Source organism: Fringilla coelebs (genome assembly GCF_963513975.1).
Source record: "Fringilla coelebs genome assembly, chromosome: 8".
NCBI lineage: Eukaryota > Metazoa > Chordata > Aves > Passeriformes > Fringillidae > Fringilla > Fringilla coelebs.
The window spans coordinates 4840138-4853308 of NC_140066.1; the positions used below are offsets into that span (position 1 = coordinate 4840138).

Sequence of the window (13171 nt, forward strand, 5' to 3'; positions counted from 1 at the left end):
GCGGCGTTCTACCAAGCATTTGTGCATTTACCTCTCTGCTGCTGCTGTGACTCTTTTCTACCTCTGAGGAGTTAATAGCAGAGAGATCTTAAACTCCTCTTAGCTTTCCATCAATGTGCAGCACTAAATTTATCCAGCGAGGCCGCTGCACTCCCAACACTGACAAATGCTTGGTAGAACGACATGACCGCACGCAGTTGCGTCAGCAGCGTTCCACCACCAAGCATTTGTGCATTTAGGAAACCCTCTCCATAAACCATCCTCATCATCTGAGCTGAAGCTGAGAAGAGAGCAGGATCTTCCTACCCTTACCTTGGTGAAGGGGGAGATGAAGCTGGTGATGCAGACGAGCCCCGCGTCGGCGAAGAGCCGCGCCACCTCGGCGATGCGGCGGATGTTCTCCTCGCGGTCCTGGGCCGAGAAGCCCAGGTTCTTGTTCAAGCCGTGCCGGACGTTGTCACCATCCAGGGAGTAGCAGGGGATGCCATGAGCCACCAGGTACTCCTCCAGAGCAAAGCCAATGGTTGTCTTGCCAGCTCCAGAAAGGCCTGGGGGGAGGCAAAAAAGCAAGGGGTCAGGTTTGAGGTGAAGAGAGCGAAAACGAGTGACACCAGCAGCTAAACTCCTGTCTGAAGTTCCCTACCTCATTCCTTCCTAAAGGAAGTTGGATTCATCCTTCACAGATGAAGGATGAACCTTCATAGGTGGGCCTTCACCTTTTCAACCTTTATTATCAAAGGGGTGGCATTAATGTCCTGAGAAAAGCATCTACAGCCCAACCTCTGGAGGGGTGTAACCCAGCAGTGCCTCTCGCCGGGCCATACTGTGTTCCAGGAAGCAGGGTGCTGCTTCCTCCAGGTCTCTCCGCATCTTCCTCTTCCTCCCCCTGCTCCCACTGTCAAGAGCCAGCTGCTCTCCCATTCTGAACCCAAGGAGAGGCTCTTGCTGCAATCACGTGGAGGGGGACAGGCTCCAGCAGCAAAGGGCCCCCATCGCCTCCTTCTCTAGGTGTGTATTTCAAAGAATAATCATCAGCCAGGCAAGCTCAAACCTTTCAGACACAAGATTTTTGAGTAATACTCAAAAAAGGAAGGAAATTTCCTGGGGTTGGGCTTTTGGCTTCAGAAACCATACAAAAGCAGATTGGTCCCTTTAAAATTGAGGAAGAGAACAGAACAGAAACGTGCTATAATCCAGCATCTACGACCTGAGGTGACAGGAAGGCAAATCAGAACGGCTTTACAAATCCCTCCAGGAATGTCCTTCAACATCCTCCAGCAGCCAAAGAAAATGCCAATATTTAACAAGCAAAGGAACAACTGGACAACTGGCAAAAGACAGACTTGTCTAAATATTAGAAACGAGAAATGCAATTGTCATTTCTGGCAGCCCCTAATCCCCAAACAATGACTTTGTACTTCAAGACAGAAGAGAAGGGCAACAAAACAAATGCAAGGGATTGCTTCCAGCGTGACTCTGTGGCTGGGAGTGTTTATTCTCCAGACAAGGTGACTGCCTAGTGCTGCCTCAAACCCAGCAGACCTACACGTCCCAATGAACTTCCCACCGCTCCCGAATGAAAACATCCGCGTTTCGGACAACCCTGGGTACGTTCCACTGCCAAAGACTGGCTGGATTGGAGCCAAGGTTTCCTCAGCCACACACTTGGGAACAACAAGTGCTACCCCGAGGGCCTCTGACATGTTCAAAGGAGCCTGAGAGCAGCTGGGAAATCCATAAAAACATTAGTTCTGGGCAGCAGCTGCCAGGGAGAACATCTTGCTGCGCCAGCACCGCGTGTCTGCGTTTCCCACGTGGGGATGTTTTGCAATTCCCGGCTCGCAGGGAGCGCTGACGTTTCCTGCAGATCCCAAATCCCCACCTGGCAGCCAGGCTCATGAAGTTTCACAGGTGAGGCCAGGCTTTCACAGCCTGGCAGAAATACCTGTGAGCCAAACCGTGCAGCCTCGGAATCCTCCCCTGGTGCCGACGACTTGTCCTCTCTTACTCCTGCTGACATGGTGGGCTTGGTAAACCACGTTGGTGGATCCCTGAGAAAACAGAGCAGAACAAAGCACTTGTGTTACCTTGGCTGCTCTCAGGGCAAAAGGAAATCTCTGCTGGGACAAACAAAAGGGAGAGAAATGCGAATTCATTAATGAGGTAGCATGGGGTGGTGGTTCACGTGGTGAACTCTGGTGCTTTGGTGTGAGTTGGATTTCTGTCTCAGCAGCACAGACGCGTTTTTTGGAGGCTCCCTGCCTCTGCCCAGGGTGTTTCTGGTGGTGATGCCTTCGTGCCAGCAGGGAGAAGGGAGAAGGTGACTCTGCCAGGTGACTGATCGCCCTTGAGGGCAGGCAGGACACAGAGCCTGGGCAGAGACACCCTCCCTGCCTTTTCGACAGTTTCAAACACAGACAACCTCAACTATTATTTTAAGCAGGCTTGCAAAATAAGAGTGACTTCAGGTACTAATTTACTGGCTGTGTAACACAAGAACTGCAGCTAGGTCAGGAGCTGGGCACAGATGGGATGGGAGGCAGAAGAAACAACCCCTGATGTGTCCATGTGCATTCCCAAGCACAATGCTGAGCCAGAAGCCCGAATTTTGGTGCTTCCTAACCTTGCTGAACCCAGAGTATCCACGGAGTTGCAGGTGAAACAGCCTGGCTGTGCCCTGCAGCTCCAGCAACAGCACCTCCACAAGGAAAGTTCCACATGAAATATCCACAAGACCTGGTGAGGACGATGTTCCCAATTGAGGCACGCAAGGGAAAGAACAAGGAGGGAACCTGGATATAAATATATCCTGGATACATATCCAGAGAGAGAGAAGGTTGCATGGAGACCTCACAGAACTTTCCAGTAACTGAGGGAGCCTATGGGGAAGCTGGAAAGGGACTGTTCATCAGAGTGACAGGACAAGGGGAATGGATTCAGACTGAAAGAGGGGAAATTCAGGTTAGTTATACAGAAGAAATCCTTCCCTGTGAGGTTGGGGATGGTGCCCAGAGCAGCTGTGGCTGCCCCTGGATCCCTGGCAGTGTCCAAGGCCAGGTTGGATGGGGCTTGGAGCAACCTGGGATGGTTGAAGATGTCCCTGCCCATGGCAGGGGGTGGCACTGGATGGGTTTAATGTCCCTTCCAACACAAACCAGTCTGTGCCTCTATAAAAAACCCAAAACATCTCTAGACCTGCCCCTGAACAGGTGAGTGAATGCTCCACATCCTGTGACTCAGAGAATAAAAGATAAATAGCTCAAGACTTGGTTTCTGTGGTTTGTTCTGTTTTGTTGCTTTTTGTGGGCTTTTTTTGGGGGGGGTTGTCAAAAGTTTGACCATTTTGAGCTCTCAAAGGCGAGACAGAAGCACCATGGATTAATTTTCTCCCATCCCCCGGAGTTCAGGCTGTGTCCCACAGGAGATGAGCCACGATAACGTCTGTGCCTCGGGAAGATGCAGGATCTGGCACATTCCTACATGGCTGATGTAAGGAGATTGTTCTAAGTACAGGGTGCTGTGCCATAAATCTGCCCTGTGCGAGCATCTCAGAGCTGTTTTTTGCACACTGGCACCTTTGGGAGCTTGGGAAAGCACCACAGAGGGCATTTCTGCAATTCAGCAGCACTGTCACACCTCTCCCACCTGCTGGGAGCTCCAGATGGTACCACATCCCTCAGGTTTTCCTGCTCTCTTCATAAACTTCCCAGGAAACTCTTCCTAACCCTGAGCAACTGGATGGCTGGGCTGGGAGCTTGCCAGAAGTTGAAAGACCAACTTCCCACCTCATCATCCACCAGCTAGGAATGGTTTGGGAAACCAGAGCTGAAGTGTGGTGGAAGGAGTGAAGGCACCAGGAAAACTGATCATTGAATGGCCTGACAGCAAATCCTGGAGAGATTTTGCCTAGGAAGAGCACATCCTGCAGGATGGTGGGGAGGCAGAGAGAAGCAGTGGATGGGGTTTAATCAGATGCAGGGCTGTCCTGCTGATTTGACTCTCAGGGTTTTAACCCTGTCACTGCAAATCAAACATATTGAAGTAGATAATCCAATCATCATCACAACATCAACACCTGGATGTTGGGCCCTAAAGCAGAGACAATTTAGGACACTGGTAAGCATGTCTTGGAATAGTTTGGGTCAAGGAAATGAGGTTTGGGAGAGGAACTTCTGACTCATAATTCAGCCCCAAACAAGGCAATAAATGTCCCAGCAGCATCTCCAAAGAAGGGCTGTGCATCCCCTGCCAGACAGATGGCTAAAGATGACACTGCCACACTCTCCCCACTCCTTGGAAATCTGCTGTTTGGCCCTGTCTGGATGAGCTCAGTGCTCAGCCCACCCTGCCTTACCTCATCCAGGAAACGAGAAAAAAACAAACACAACGCTCCAAACCTTGGGCTGAGGCTGCAGCAGACCAAGAAACCAAACCCAAAAACTCTGCTTTTGGCCTCCCCTCCTACTGAGCCCTTCCATGAGGTTAACAAACAGGGGGACACCAAGATCTTGGCCGTCTTTAGGATCAGGCTTGACTGAGCTGCCTGTCAAGGGCCTCTTGGCTAAGTTTCCAAAGGGAAGAAGCTTTCCCCAAGATGCTGCCCTGCTGTGTGAAAGCAGGCTACAGCTAGAGGCAGGAGGTTTTTCCTGAGATGTGGCCTCTGAGACAGGGGAGTCTTGCTGGAAATCAGGAACCACCATTGCTCACTTCATAGCATCCCAAAGAGTGACCTCAGCTCCTCCTGAGGTAGTTGGCCCTGGGAAGGAGTAGCTGTGCTTGCCCACATGAATTATGTGTGACTGCTCAAGGAGATCTTATCAGGGAGCATCTTCTCCTCTCATCTGACAGTTAAAAGCATGAGGTCTGTGGGGCCTCTCCCAGACACCACTGATGCTTGCTGGGAGCAGAACCACTGCACTTCTAACAGAAAATGCACCAGACAAGAAACATTTAAAATCACAGACTTATGGAGGTGTTGAGGCTGGGAAAGACCTTTAAGATCATCAAGACCAACAATCAACCCAGCACCACCACAGTGCTCACCACTAAGCCATGTCCTCAAGGGCCACATCCACATGCTTTTTGGGATGGTGATTTCACCACTTCCCTGAGCAGCCCATTCCAATCTTCTACACCCCTTTCCACAAAGAAAAAGTTTCCTAATATCCAATCTAAGCCTCTCCTGGCACAACTTGGGGCTGTTTTCTCTCATCCTGTCCCTGTTCCCTGGCAGCACAGCCCTGCAGGCTCTTTTCCCTCCTGGCAGGGAACTGTGCAGAGCCAGAAGGTCCCTCCTGAGCCTCCTTTTCTCCAGGCTGAGCCCCTGTCCCAGCTCCCTGAGCTGCTCCTCATCAGAACTCCTCCCCAGCTCTCTTGCCCTTTTGGGTTTAGGGTTGTCCTAACAAATTGTATGGATTTTTTGCCATCTCTCAGTAGGAATTCAAGTATAAACTCTGGTCCTTAGGGCAGCACCTCCTCCTGCCTCCACATCCCCAGTTTTTCAACCAGCACCTCCATGGCTGCATCACGAGTGGGACAACCACCTGCAAGTGCCACGTTCCACAGCTGAGGGGTGGAAATGAGGGACAGATGGGAGCTGAGCAGGACATTTGAGAGATCCCCTGAGTGCACACAACACCCTTGCCCAGCCACCCAGAGAAGGCAGAGCTCTGTGATGCTGCAGGAGGAGATGAGGCACCAGAAAGCCACGGTGGCCCATCAGATCCAAGCCCATGTCCTTATGGTGCCCTCAATTCACCCCTGCCTGCTGCAGCTGGCACAGACACGGGTCTGGAAGCTGCCCAGGAGCTGCAGCTCATGGCAGGCTGCAGCAGCAACCTGCTCTGGAGAGGGATTTCATTTCTCACTCCTGAAATCACGGCGAGGCTGAGCAGCACCGCGCTCACTCAGCACCAGCATCCAGCTGGCAGCACTCAGAGCCCCAGGGAAACCCTGACCCAACAGCCAGGGCAGGGTCAGGACTCCCCCAGCTGCTTTTTTATTTACAGGGCAAGCTCACAGCACCAGGAACATGATTCATTTTTTTCCAGTCAAGCGTTTCACACACACCCTATTTCGGTACTGCAGCCTGGACACGTCTGCAGGAAGGAAAAATTAGAGCTAAATAAAAAGAGAGGCTTTTGAAATGTTTGCAGCTGATCCTATTAGCAAATAGTAGAATGGGCTTTTAAAATGATAGAATGATCAAGCAAGCCTTCACTTTCACAGGCAAGCAGTGGGATCAAGCACAGGGAGGGATTATTGGGGTGTCCTGTGTGGGGTCAGGAATTGGACTTGATGATCCTCGTGGGTCCCTTCCAGCCCAGGAGATTCTGTGATTCTGAGTTTGAAGTCAAACACTTCCCTAAGCCTCAGGAGAGTGAGCTATTCTATCATTTAAAAAACCCTCCCAACACTCCTGCCAGCATACTGGAAAAAAAAAATTAAAATATTTGTTCCTACCAGTTGCATTTGATGTATAAAAATTACATTTCTCAAAATTTTCCTTAAAAAATGATTTTCTTTTACCAGGGCTGCTGTGGCAAAAGGGTGACACTGTATCCATGAGCAACCAGAGGGGAAAACCTTCTGAAAAAAGAGTCATTTGCTGAAGAAGAGCAAAACTGATACTCCAAAGAAAAGGAGGAAGAGAGGGAAAACAGGGGTTTTGTCTGTGGAAGCAGAGATTTGATTCCAATCATATTGAAGAACAATGGAGAAACCTTGGCATCTCTCACACTCTAGCTTAGCTCTTGTAACCCAAACCCTATGGACTTCCCCCAGATATTCATTTACTGCACTAAGGCAGAAAATGCTTCAAGCCCAGCCCCATTCTTTCCCAAGGGAAAACCCCACAAAGGAGGAGTTACCCTGGGAATTTTGCCTGCTTAACCCCTCGGGATGCAGGCCCAGATGGGGAAGTGGGACCTTGCAAGCATCTTTTGTACTGCCCACCTTCCTGGTGTCCCTGCTGTCCCCCTGTTCCCTGCCCACAGGCTGAGTCTCCTTTCCCTGGAGGTGACAGGAATGGTGTTTTCTCTCCAGGCTGAGCTGGGCAGTGGCACTGCTGTGTCCCCCCAGCCCTGCTGGGGTTGAGGGGCTGCCAGCCCTGCTAGTTCCAGGCAGGATCCCTTTCTGCAGCCCGTGCTCTGAATAAAGCCCAGCAGCTCAGGCTCTCCTTGGCACTCTCTGCCTGTTCCTTTGGCATCGCCCCCGGGGCTCTGCCAGGAACATAGCACACAAAACCTTAAGGAGAGCAGCAGAGCCATCCCAGTGCCCCAAAACAAGCAGCCTTTCAGCCTGGAGACAGGCAGCTGCAGATGCCAAACCTCGCTAACACAAGATTTTCAAGCTGCTGTTAAGCTGAAGCCGTGTTTTCTTAAGCCACAAGAATTTCTGAGCTCTTAGTGAGACCTTATTTGCTGATGGCAGCTCAAATATTTTTTCTCTTGGCATCAATTCACACGGCTTGGGTTGTCACAATCAAGTTTTATACAATACTGGCAGACAAAAAAAGAGAAGAAAATCAACAAAATCAGGCTCATGTTCCAGTAACTTGCCAAATCAGATGCTGATTTCTACATTGTGAGTCCAAATCAGCAGTTGGGGATTGAAAGATTGAAATCTGCCTCTCTGAGGGCTCCCAGCTCAGGCCTTTGCTTATCTTGGAATGAAGTGATGTCACTACTCTCATTTCCTCGATGCAGAAAAGCTAGTGACTCATCCTGTGCTCCTACATTTTTGGGATAGACTTGTAAGGCCAGGACAGATGTTATAAAAACAAATCTTCCCGTTTTCATTCCTGAAATCTCAAGGGACAGCTGCAGGGACAACAAATATTTAACAAACAAAGCATTTTCTCAAAAAGAACAATTTAAACACGAAACCCCCTCCATGGTGGCCCAAAGTTTAATATTCAGAGCAATTCTGCTAAGTGATCTCCCCCAGCTGAACCCACCTGAGCAGTTGGGCCCCTCCCTGCTCCTTTTGCAAACAATGAGTTTGACATTGCAGAAGAACTTGCCTTGGTTTGATGCCTGCCAGGAAAACCTCCCAGAACACAGGGCCCTGCTTCTCTGCCTTCTCCTGGAGAAAAAGATCTGGCTACAGAAATGGGAAACTGAGTATCAGTCCCTCAGATTGCAGGAACAAGAGGAAAAGAGGGCAAAGGTACAGATTCTGACTACACATTAACTTCAGTATCAAAAAGATTTCCAGGTAAGAATTGTATCCTCATGTAAATAATTTTTTTTTTTCCCCCTGAATAGGAGATTCAGGAATTTAATTTGTGGGTTGTGGTTCTCTATGGTAAATATGGCACTGTACATGTCCCACCTCCTGCTGTGGCAGGACAGGCACCCTAAACCTGAGAACAAATCTCAGTGATATGGGGATAAAATATCCCCTTTTACCATGCCCAACATATCCCTCTCAGGAAAGAAATCCTCTGTCTTTAGAGAAGCTGCAGGGGTTTCACAAGTAGCAGGAGCTACAGAGGATCTGTGTTTCAAGCAGCTTCATCAGGTTTTAAAATGCATCTATTTCTGATTCCAGGGCAGGGAATGGAGCTGGGGAAGGGGCTGGAGCCCCAGGAGGGGCTGAGGGAGCTGGGAAGGGGCTCAGCCTGGAGCAAAGGAGGCTCAGAGGGGACCTTGTGGCTCTGCACAGCTCCTGCCAGGAGGGGACAGCCAGGGGGGGTCGGGCTGTGCTGCCAGGGAACAGGGACAGGACAAGGGGAAAGGGGCTCCAGCTGGGCCAGGGGAGGCTCAGCTTGGACAGCAGCAGGAATTTCTGCATGGAAAGGGTGCTCAGGCCTTGGCAGGGGCTGCCCAGGGAGCTTTGCAGTGCCCATCCCTGCAGGTGTCCCAGGAAGGGCTGGAGGTGGCACTCAGTGCTCTGGGCTGGGGACAAGGTGGGCACTGGGCACAGCTGGGACTCCCTGGGCTGGCAGGGATTCTCCAGCCTAAATAATTCTGTGATTCTGTAAAAGAACTCATTCTTCTTTGAGGCTTCTCTTGTGCAGGACCTGGAGAAAGGGAAAAGCTGGACTCCAGCCCAGCTCCCAGTGTGTGGCCACTCGGTGCCTCTCCCTGCCTCAGGCTGGATGCCCAGCCTTGAACCCTCTCTCTTGTGCCCCATGTGCCTGACTTTGCGGGGTCAATGGTCACCAGCAGGCCACAGGACACCTCTGTCCACCTCAGCACCTTTTTTAGGGCTTTCAAAGTGCAAAAGCAGCAGCAGGAAGGAGCTCAGGGGAGCTTGGCCAGAAGCACCACACGGGACAAGGTTAAAGGGGGGAACTTTGCCTGACGGGCCAAAAGTTGACTAGGCTGGAAAAAACCATTATGATGAATTCATGGAAGGAAAGTTCATCAAGGACTATCAGGAGGAAAGGCACAGCCTCTGATATCTCAGGTTGTAAATCAGTAGAAAGGGGGGGCAATGCACTGGTGTCCCAGCCATAAACTCTTTCCTGGCTGCCATGAGGAATGACAGACAAGGCCAGATCTCCTCCTTGCTCAGCAACTTCTCAGTCCCCTCAGAATTCCTGCTGGATGAAGACAGGGCTGTTTCACTGCTGTACTACTGAATGTGCTGTTCTACAAAACCAGCTGCAGGAGACAAGTGCAAGTTGAGCATCAGGAGGATGAAGTTTTCCTACCCCATCTCCCTGTGCATCTGAGCCCTACAAGCTGCAAGATGGGTTTTTAATGTGTGAGTGTACACAGGGTTACCTAGACCCTGGCCTAAATCAGCACCAAGGATGTTGGACCCTTCCTGAATGAGTGGCAGCTCAGCATTTCCCCCACTCCTCTCTAAAGCAGGTGTAGGCACAGCCCTTGGCATTCCACACTGCTCAAAGAACACTGCCACATTATTGTTAATTGGTCCCTCAAAAGTTCATGCAAACTCCCAGCATCTCTCAGAGGGTGGCATCACCCCCAGTTTTACAACCCCAGAAGGATAATGGTGAATAAGAACCAGCAGCAGATAAACTTTAGCTCCCACAATATTTAAGACATAAAAATGACAAATGTTTGAAGAGCAGCTCCTCTGCACCTCAGGCTGCACCTCTGAGAGCTCCACACCCCTCACACATCCATCCCCAGGCTCTCAGATCAGCCTTCCAGAGATGCAGTGAGCATTTCCAGGGATGCAATGAGCTGCCCCATCATGCCCAGGGGCAGGTGCCCAGCTCAGACCCCCAGAGCAGCCCTGTAAAAAAATGACTTTTCCCCCCTCTTCCCACGCTCACTGGCAACACAGCCTAATGATCTTCCCATCAGAAGGGCTGGGCAGGCCTGAAAAATGACCTCCCACCCAAGCACACTTTTTGCACCACAATGGGAAGCTAAAATACAGTTTGATATCGAAGAAAACATTTTGTTCTGCCAGAGAGGCCACAAAGACCTCCAGGTCAGAAAGTCTTGAAAATGTAGGTGCAGACGGTTGTTTTCCAGCAATGCACAGAAAAAGCTCATCTCAACAAGCCACAAAGTGAAGCAGCTAACAGAAAATCAAATCAAATCTGTGTAAAACAACTCCTTCCTCAAGCTCTCCAAACACATTTTTGGCACCCACCCAGCAGACAAAACTTTTGACACGTGGAGCTGTAACCGAGCCAAGCCGTGAGCAAAGGAGCAAAGACCACTCTGGGAGGGACAGGAGGCAGTACTAGCAAGGAACTACCAGCCCCACAGGCAAATCTCAACCTCCCTGCATCCCGTGGCATGACGCACGGGCAGGGCTTTTTTTGCATCCCTCCTCTTGTTAATGATACACTCTGTGTAAATTTTCACTTGGAAATGATTAAGCTGCGAGCCCATTAAGGAGTTATTTTTCACTGCATTCAGCTGTGACACCCCGCTCATGATAACAGCAAATTCATAAATGGCAACCTGAATTACACAGCCTTTTTTTTAATGGATTTTTAAGAAGCAAAGTGTGACCAAAGTACAAGTTCAAGCATTCACACAGGCCCTGCATGCCCCTTATCTTCTGGGGGCACCTACAGCTGTGGGTTTATCTAAAACACCTGGTTTCAGATAGGCAAGGGCTTTTCATTTCTAAAGGCACCCTCCAGGATCAACATCAGCCCAGTTAAAATAATAATAATTAAAAAAAAAAAAAAAGGCAAATATGCCAGCATTTGTCTTGAAAACCCTCCAGAAAAACAAAATCTCCCTGGCCTAAATCTAAGCTGCAGCTGCAGTGCACATGTGTGGGTAGTGTGGGATGGCAGCACCACTCCAACCACCACCAGCAGAGGTGCTCAGACCACACCAAGATGGGTATTGAATTCCCCAACCCCTGGAGGGCTCAAGCATGGAAAGGAGAAGGCATTCATATTTAGGAACCTGCAACTTTTCCTGGCTTTTCTTCCCTGAAGTCCCCCAAATTGAACCTGTCTGCTCTTACATAGCAGAGTGTGGTTATTAAGCATTGCTCTGGCACACTGCCAGACCAAGTCAATGAAAGAGCAAGAGACCGGAAAGGGAATTTTCTAATAGTGAAGAAATTGGAAGAAAAGGGGAGAAAGTTATAATTAACAAAGCAACAGAAGTTAATCACCTCACCTTTCCAGGGTCTTTGAAGAAAAGAGATATAAAGCAAACAAAGTAATAGAAAATCAAACAAGAAATCCCAAGCATGCAATGAGCAGCTGGGAAACAATCACCTTTGGATGTCACGGTGCAATGAGCTGGGCACTGTGTTCCACAGGATAAATCATGCTGTAAGAACAAGCAGCTTGTGACTCACTGGATAAAACATGAGTTTGAGAAAACTCACTTTATGGAGTGACTCAGTGCAGAGCAAGCCATGCTAATTCCATGAAATCATGGCTTTGCTGCCTTGTCCCCCAGGCAGTGTCACTGCAATGAGCTACTCAGGACTGCTTTGAAAATAAACATCTTTCAAGTTGTTTTGCTCTTCACTTTCAAGGCAACAGTTAAGAGTAAGTGTGAGAGTGATGAATGCACAGTTTGGGGTGTTTTAATAAGCTTTTTCTTTCATGTTGCTTGGCAATTAAATCGATGGAGATGTACATATGTTCCTGCTCTGCCTGGGGTAGCACTCAGTCCATCTGAACTCTGCCCTGCAGCTCCATTTTTTTCAACATGAGAGTAATTTTTAGGCACAGAAACGAAACCTCTTTCCTCAGGGTTGATTTGATCTTGTGGGTTTGTTGCTTGTCTTTAAATAAATTTAAATAAGCCCACATCATTTGCACATAAGCCCTGCACAAACACAACTGAGCTAGCAGGAGTTCTAGCTCTATGACCCGCCGGGCTGCGGAAGCACATCCCACTGCCAGCCAGCGATGCCACACCAGCCAGATTCCTGGAGATGCTGCTGCCAGACCAGGCAGGTGACAAAGCTGGAACACTTCTGAAAAAGACAGTTTCAGTACTGGGCTCTGATTCTGCCCAAGCACCTGCAAGGGCACCCGAAGAGAAACTTCACTGGCCGGGGGCAGGGCTCCCAACGCCTCCATCCCCTGCGATGCGCTGAGCTGCACTTTCCACGCAGCCCTGGGGACACGAAGCCACGCAGGCAGCGACCCTGCCAGGGCAGGGCTGTGGCTCTGGGCTCTGTGGCAAGCTTCCCTGGAGCACAGTGCACCATCTGTGTCCTCCTGGCCATCAGGAAAACGCCGCTGGCTCGGCGGGCACGGGGAGCGAGCTGCGGAAATACCGGCGGCACCGCAGGTGTGGGCAGAAGGAGCTGCTCTTTGCACAGAGCTCAAAGAAGCCCTGAGCCCTGAAAGCCACGCTGTGCAAGAGCCCACACAATGAACAAGGGCAGCCCCACAGCTGCACCTCCCTCACTGCACTGCCTTCACCGTGTGCTCGCTCCTAAGAGAGAGCAGGGTTTGCCACTGAGGCAGCACACAGGAGGGACATTGAGGCTCTAAGGTCATCATTACAGAACTGCCCGAAAAGTCAGTCCTGGAACTGGCCAGGAATAAATGCTTTCTGTCAGTGAGGGCTGGGAACAGGAGGGCACTGCCTGGCACGTAGAGGACTTCATGCCTCTTGCAGTGTCGTGAGCAGAAATGAAGAGAGCACAAAGTGTTTCCATATTAACCAGGCAAAGAGAGATTCCTGCACACCAAGACTCTGGTCCTCACACAGGGCAGAATTAAGGTGCCATGTTCATTTTTAAGGAC

At 50.1% G+C, this 13171-nt stretch overlaps 1 protein-coding gene across 1 annotated transcript in view; it reads right to left on the bottom strand.

Annotated features, from left to right (window-relative positions):
* The window catches only part of PAPSS2 (3'-phosphoadenosine 5'-phosphosulfate synthase 2), a 28680-nt gene that overhangs the window by 13653 nt on the left and 1856 nt on the right, over nucleotides 1-13171 (bottom strand). The window contains exons 2-3 of the mRNA XM_084210697.1: nucleotides 1946-2051; nucleotides 313-548 (exon numbers count right to left, since the gene is read on the bottom strand). Coding sequence (XP_084066823.1) covers nucleotides 313-548; nucleotides 1946-2051 — 342 coding nt within the window. The remainder of the gene's footprint in view (nucleotides 1-312; nucleotides 549-1945; nucleotides 2052-13171) is intronic.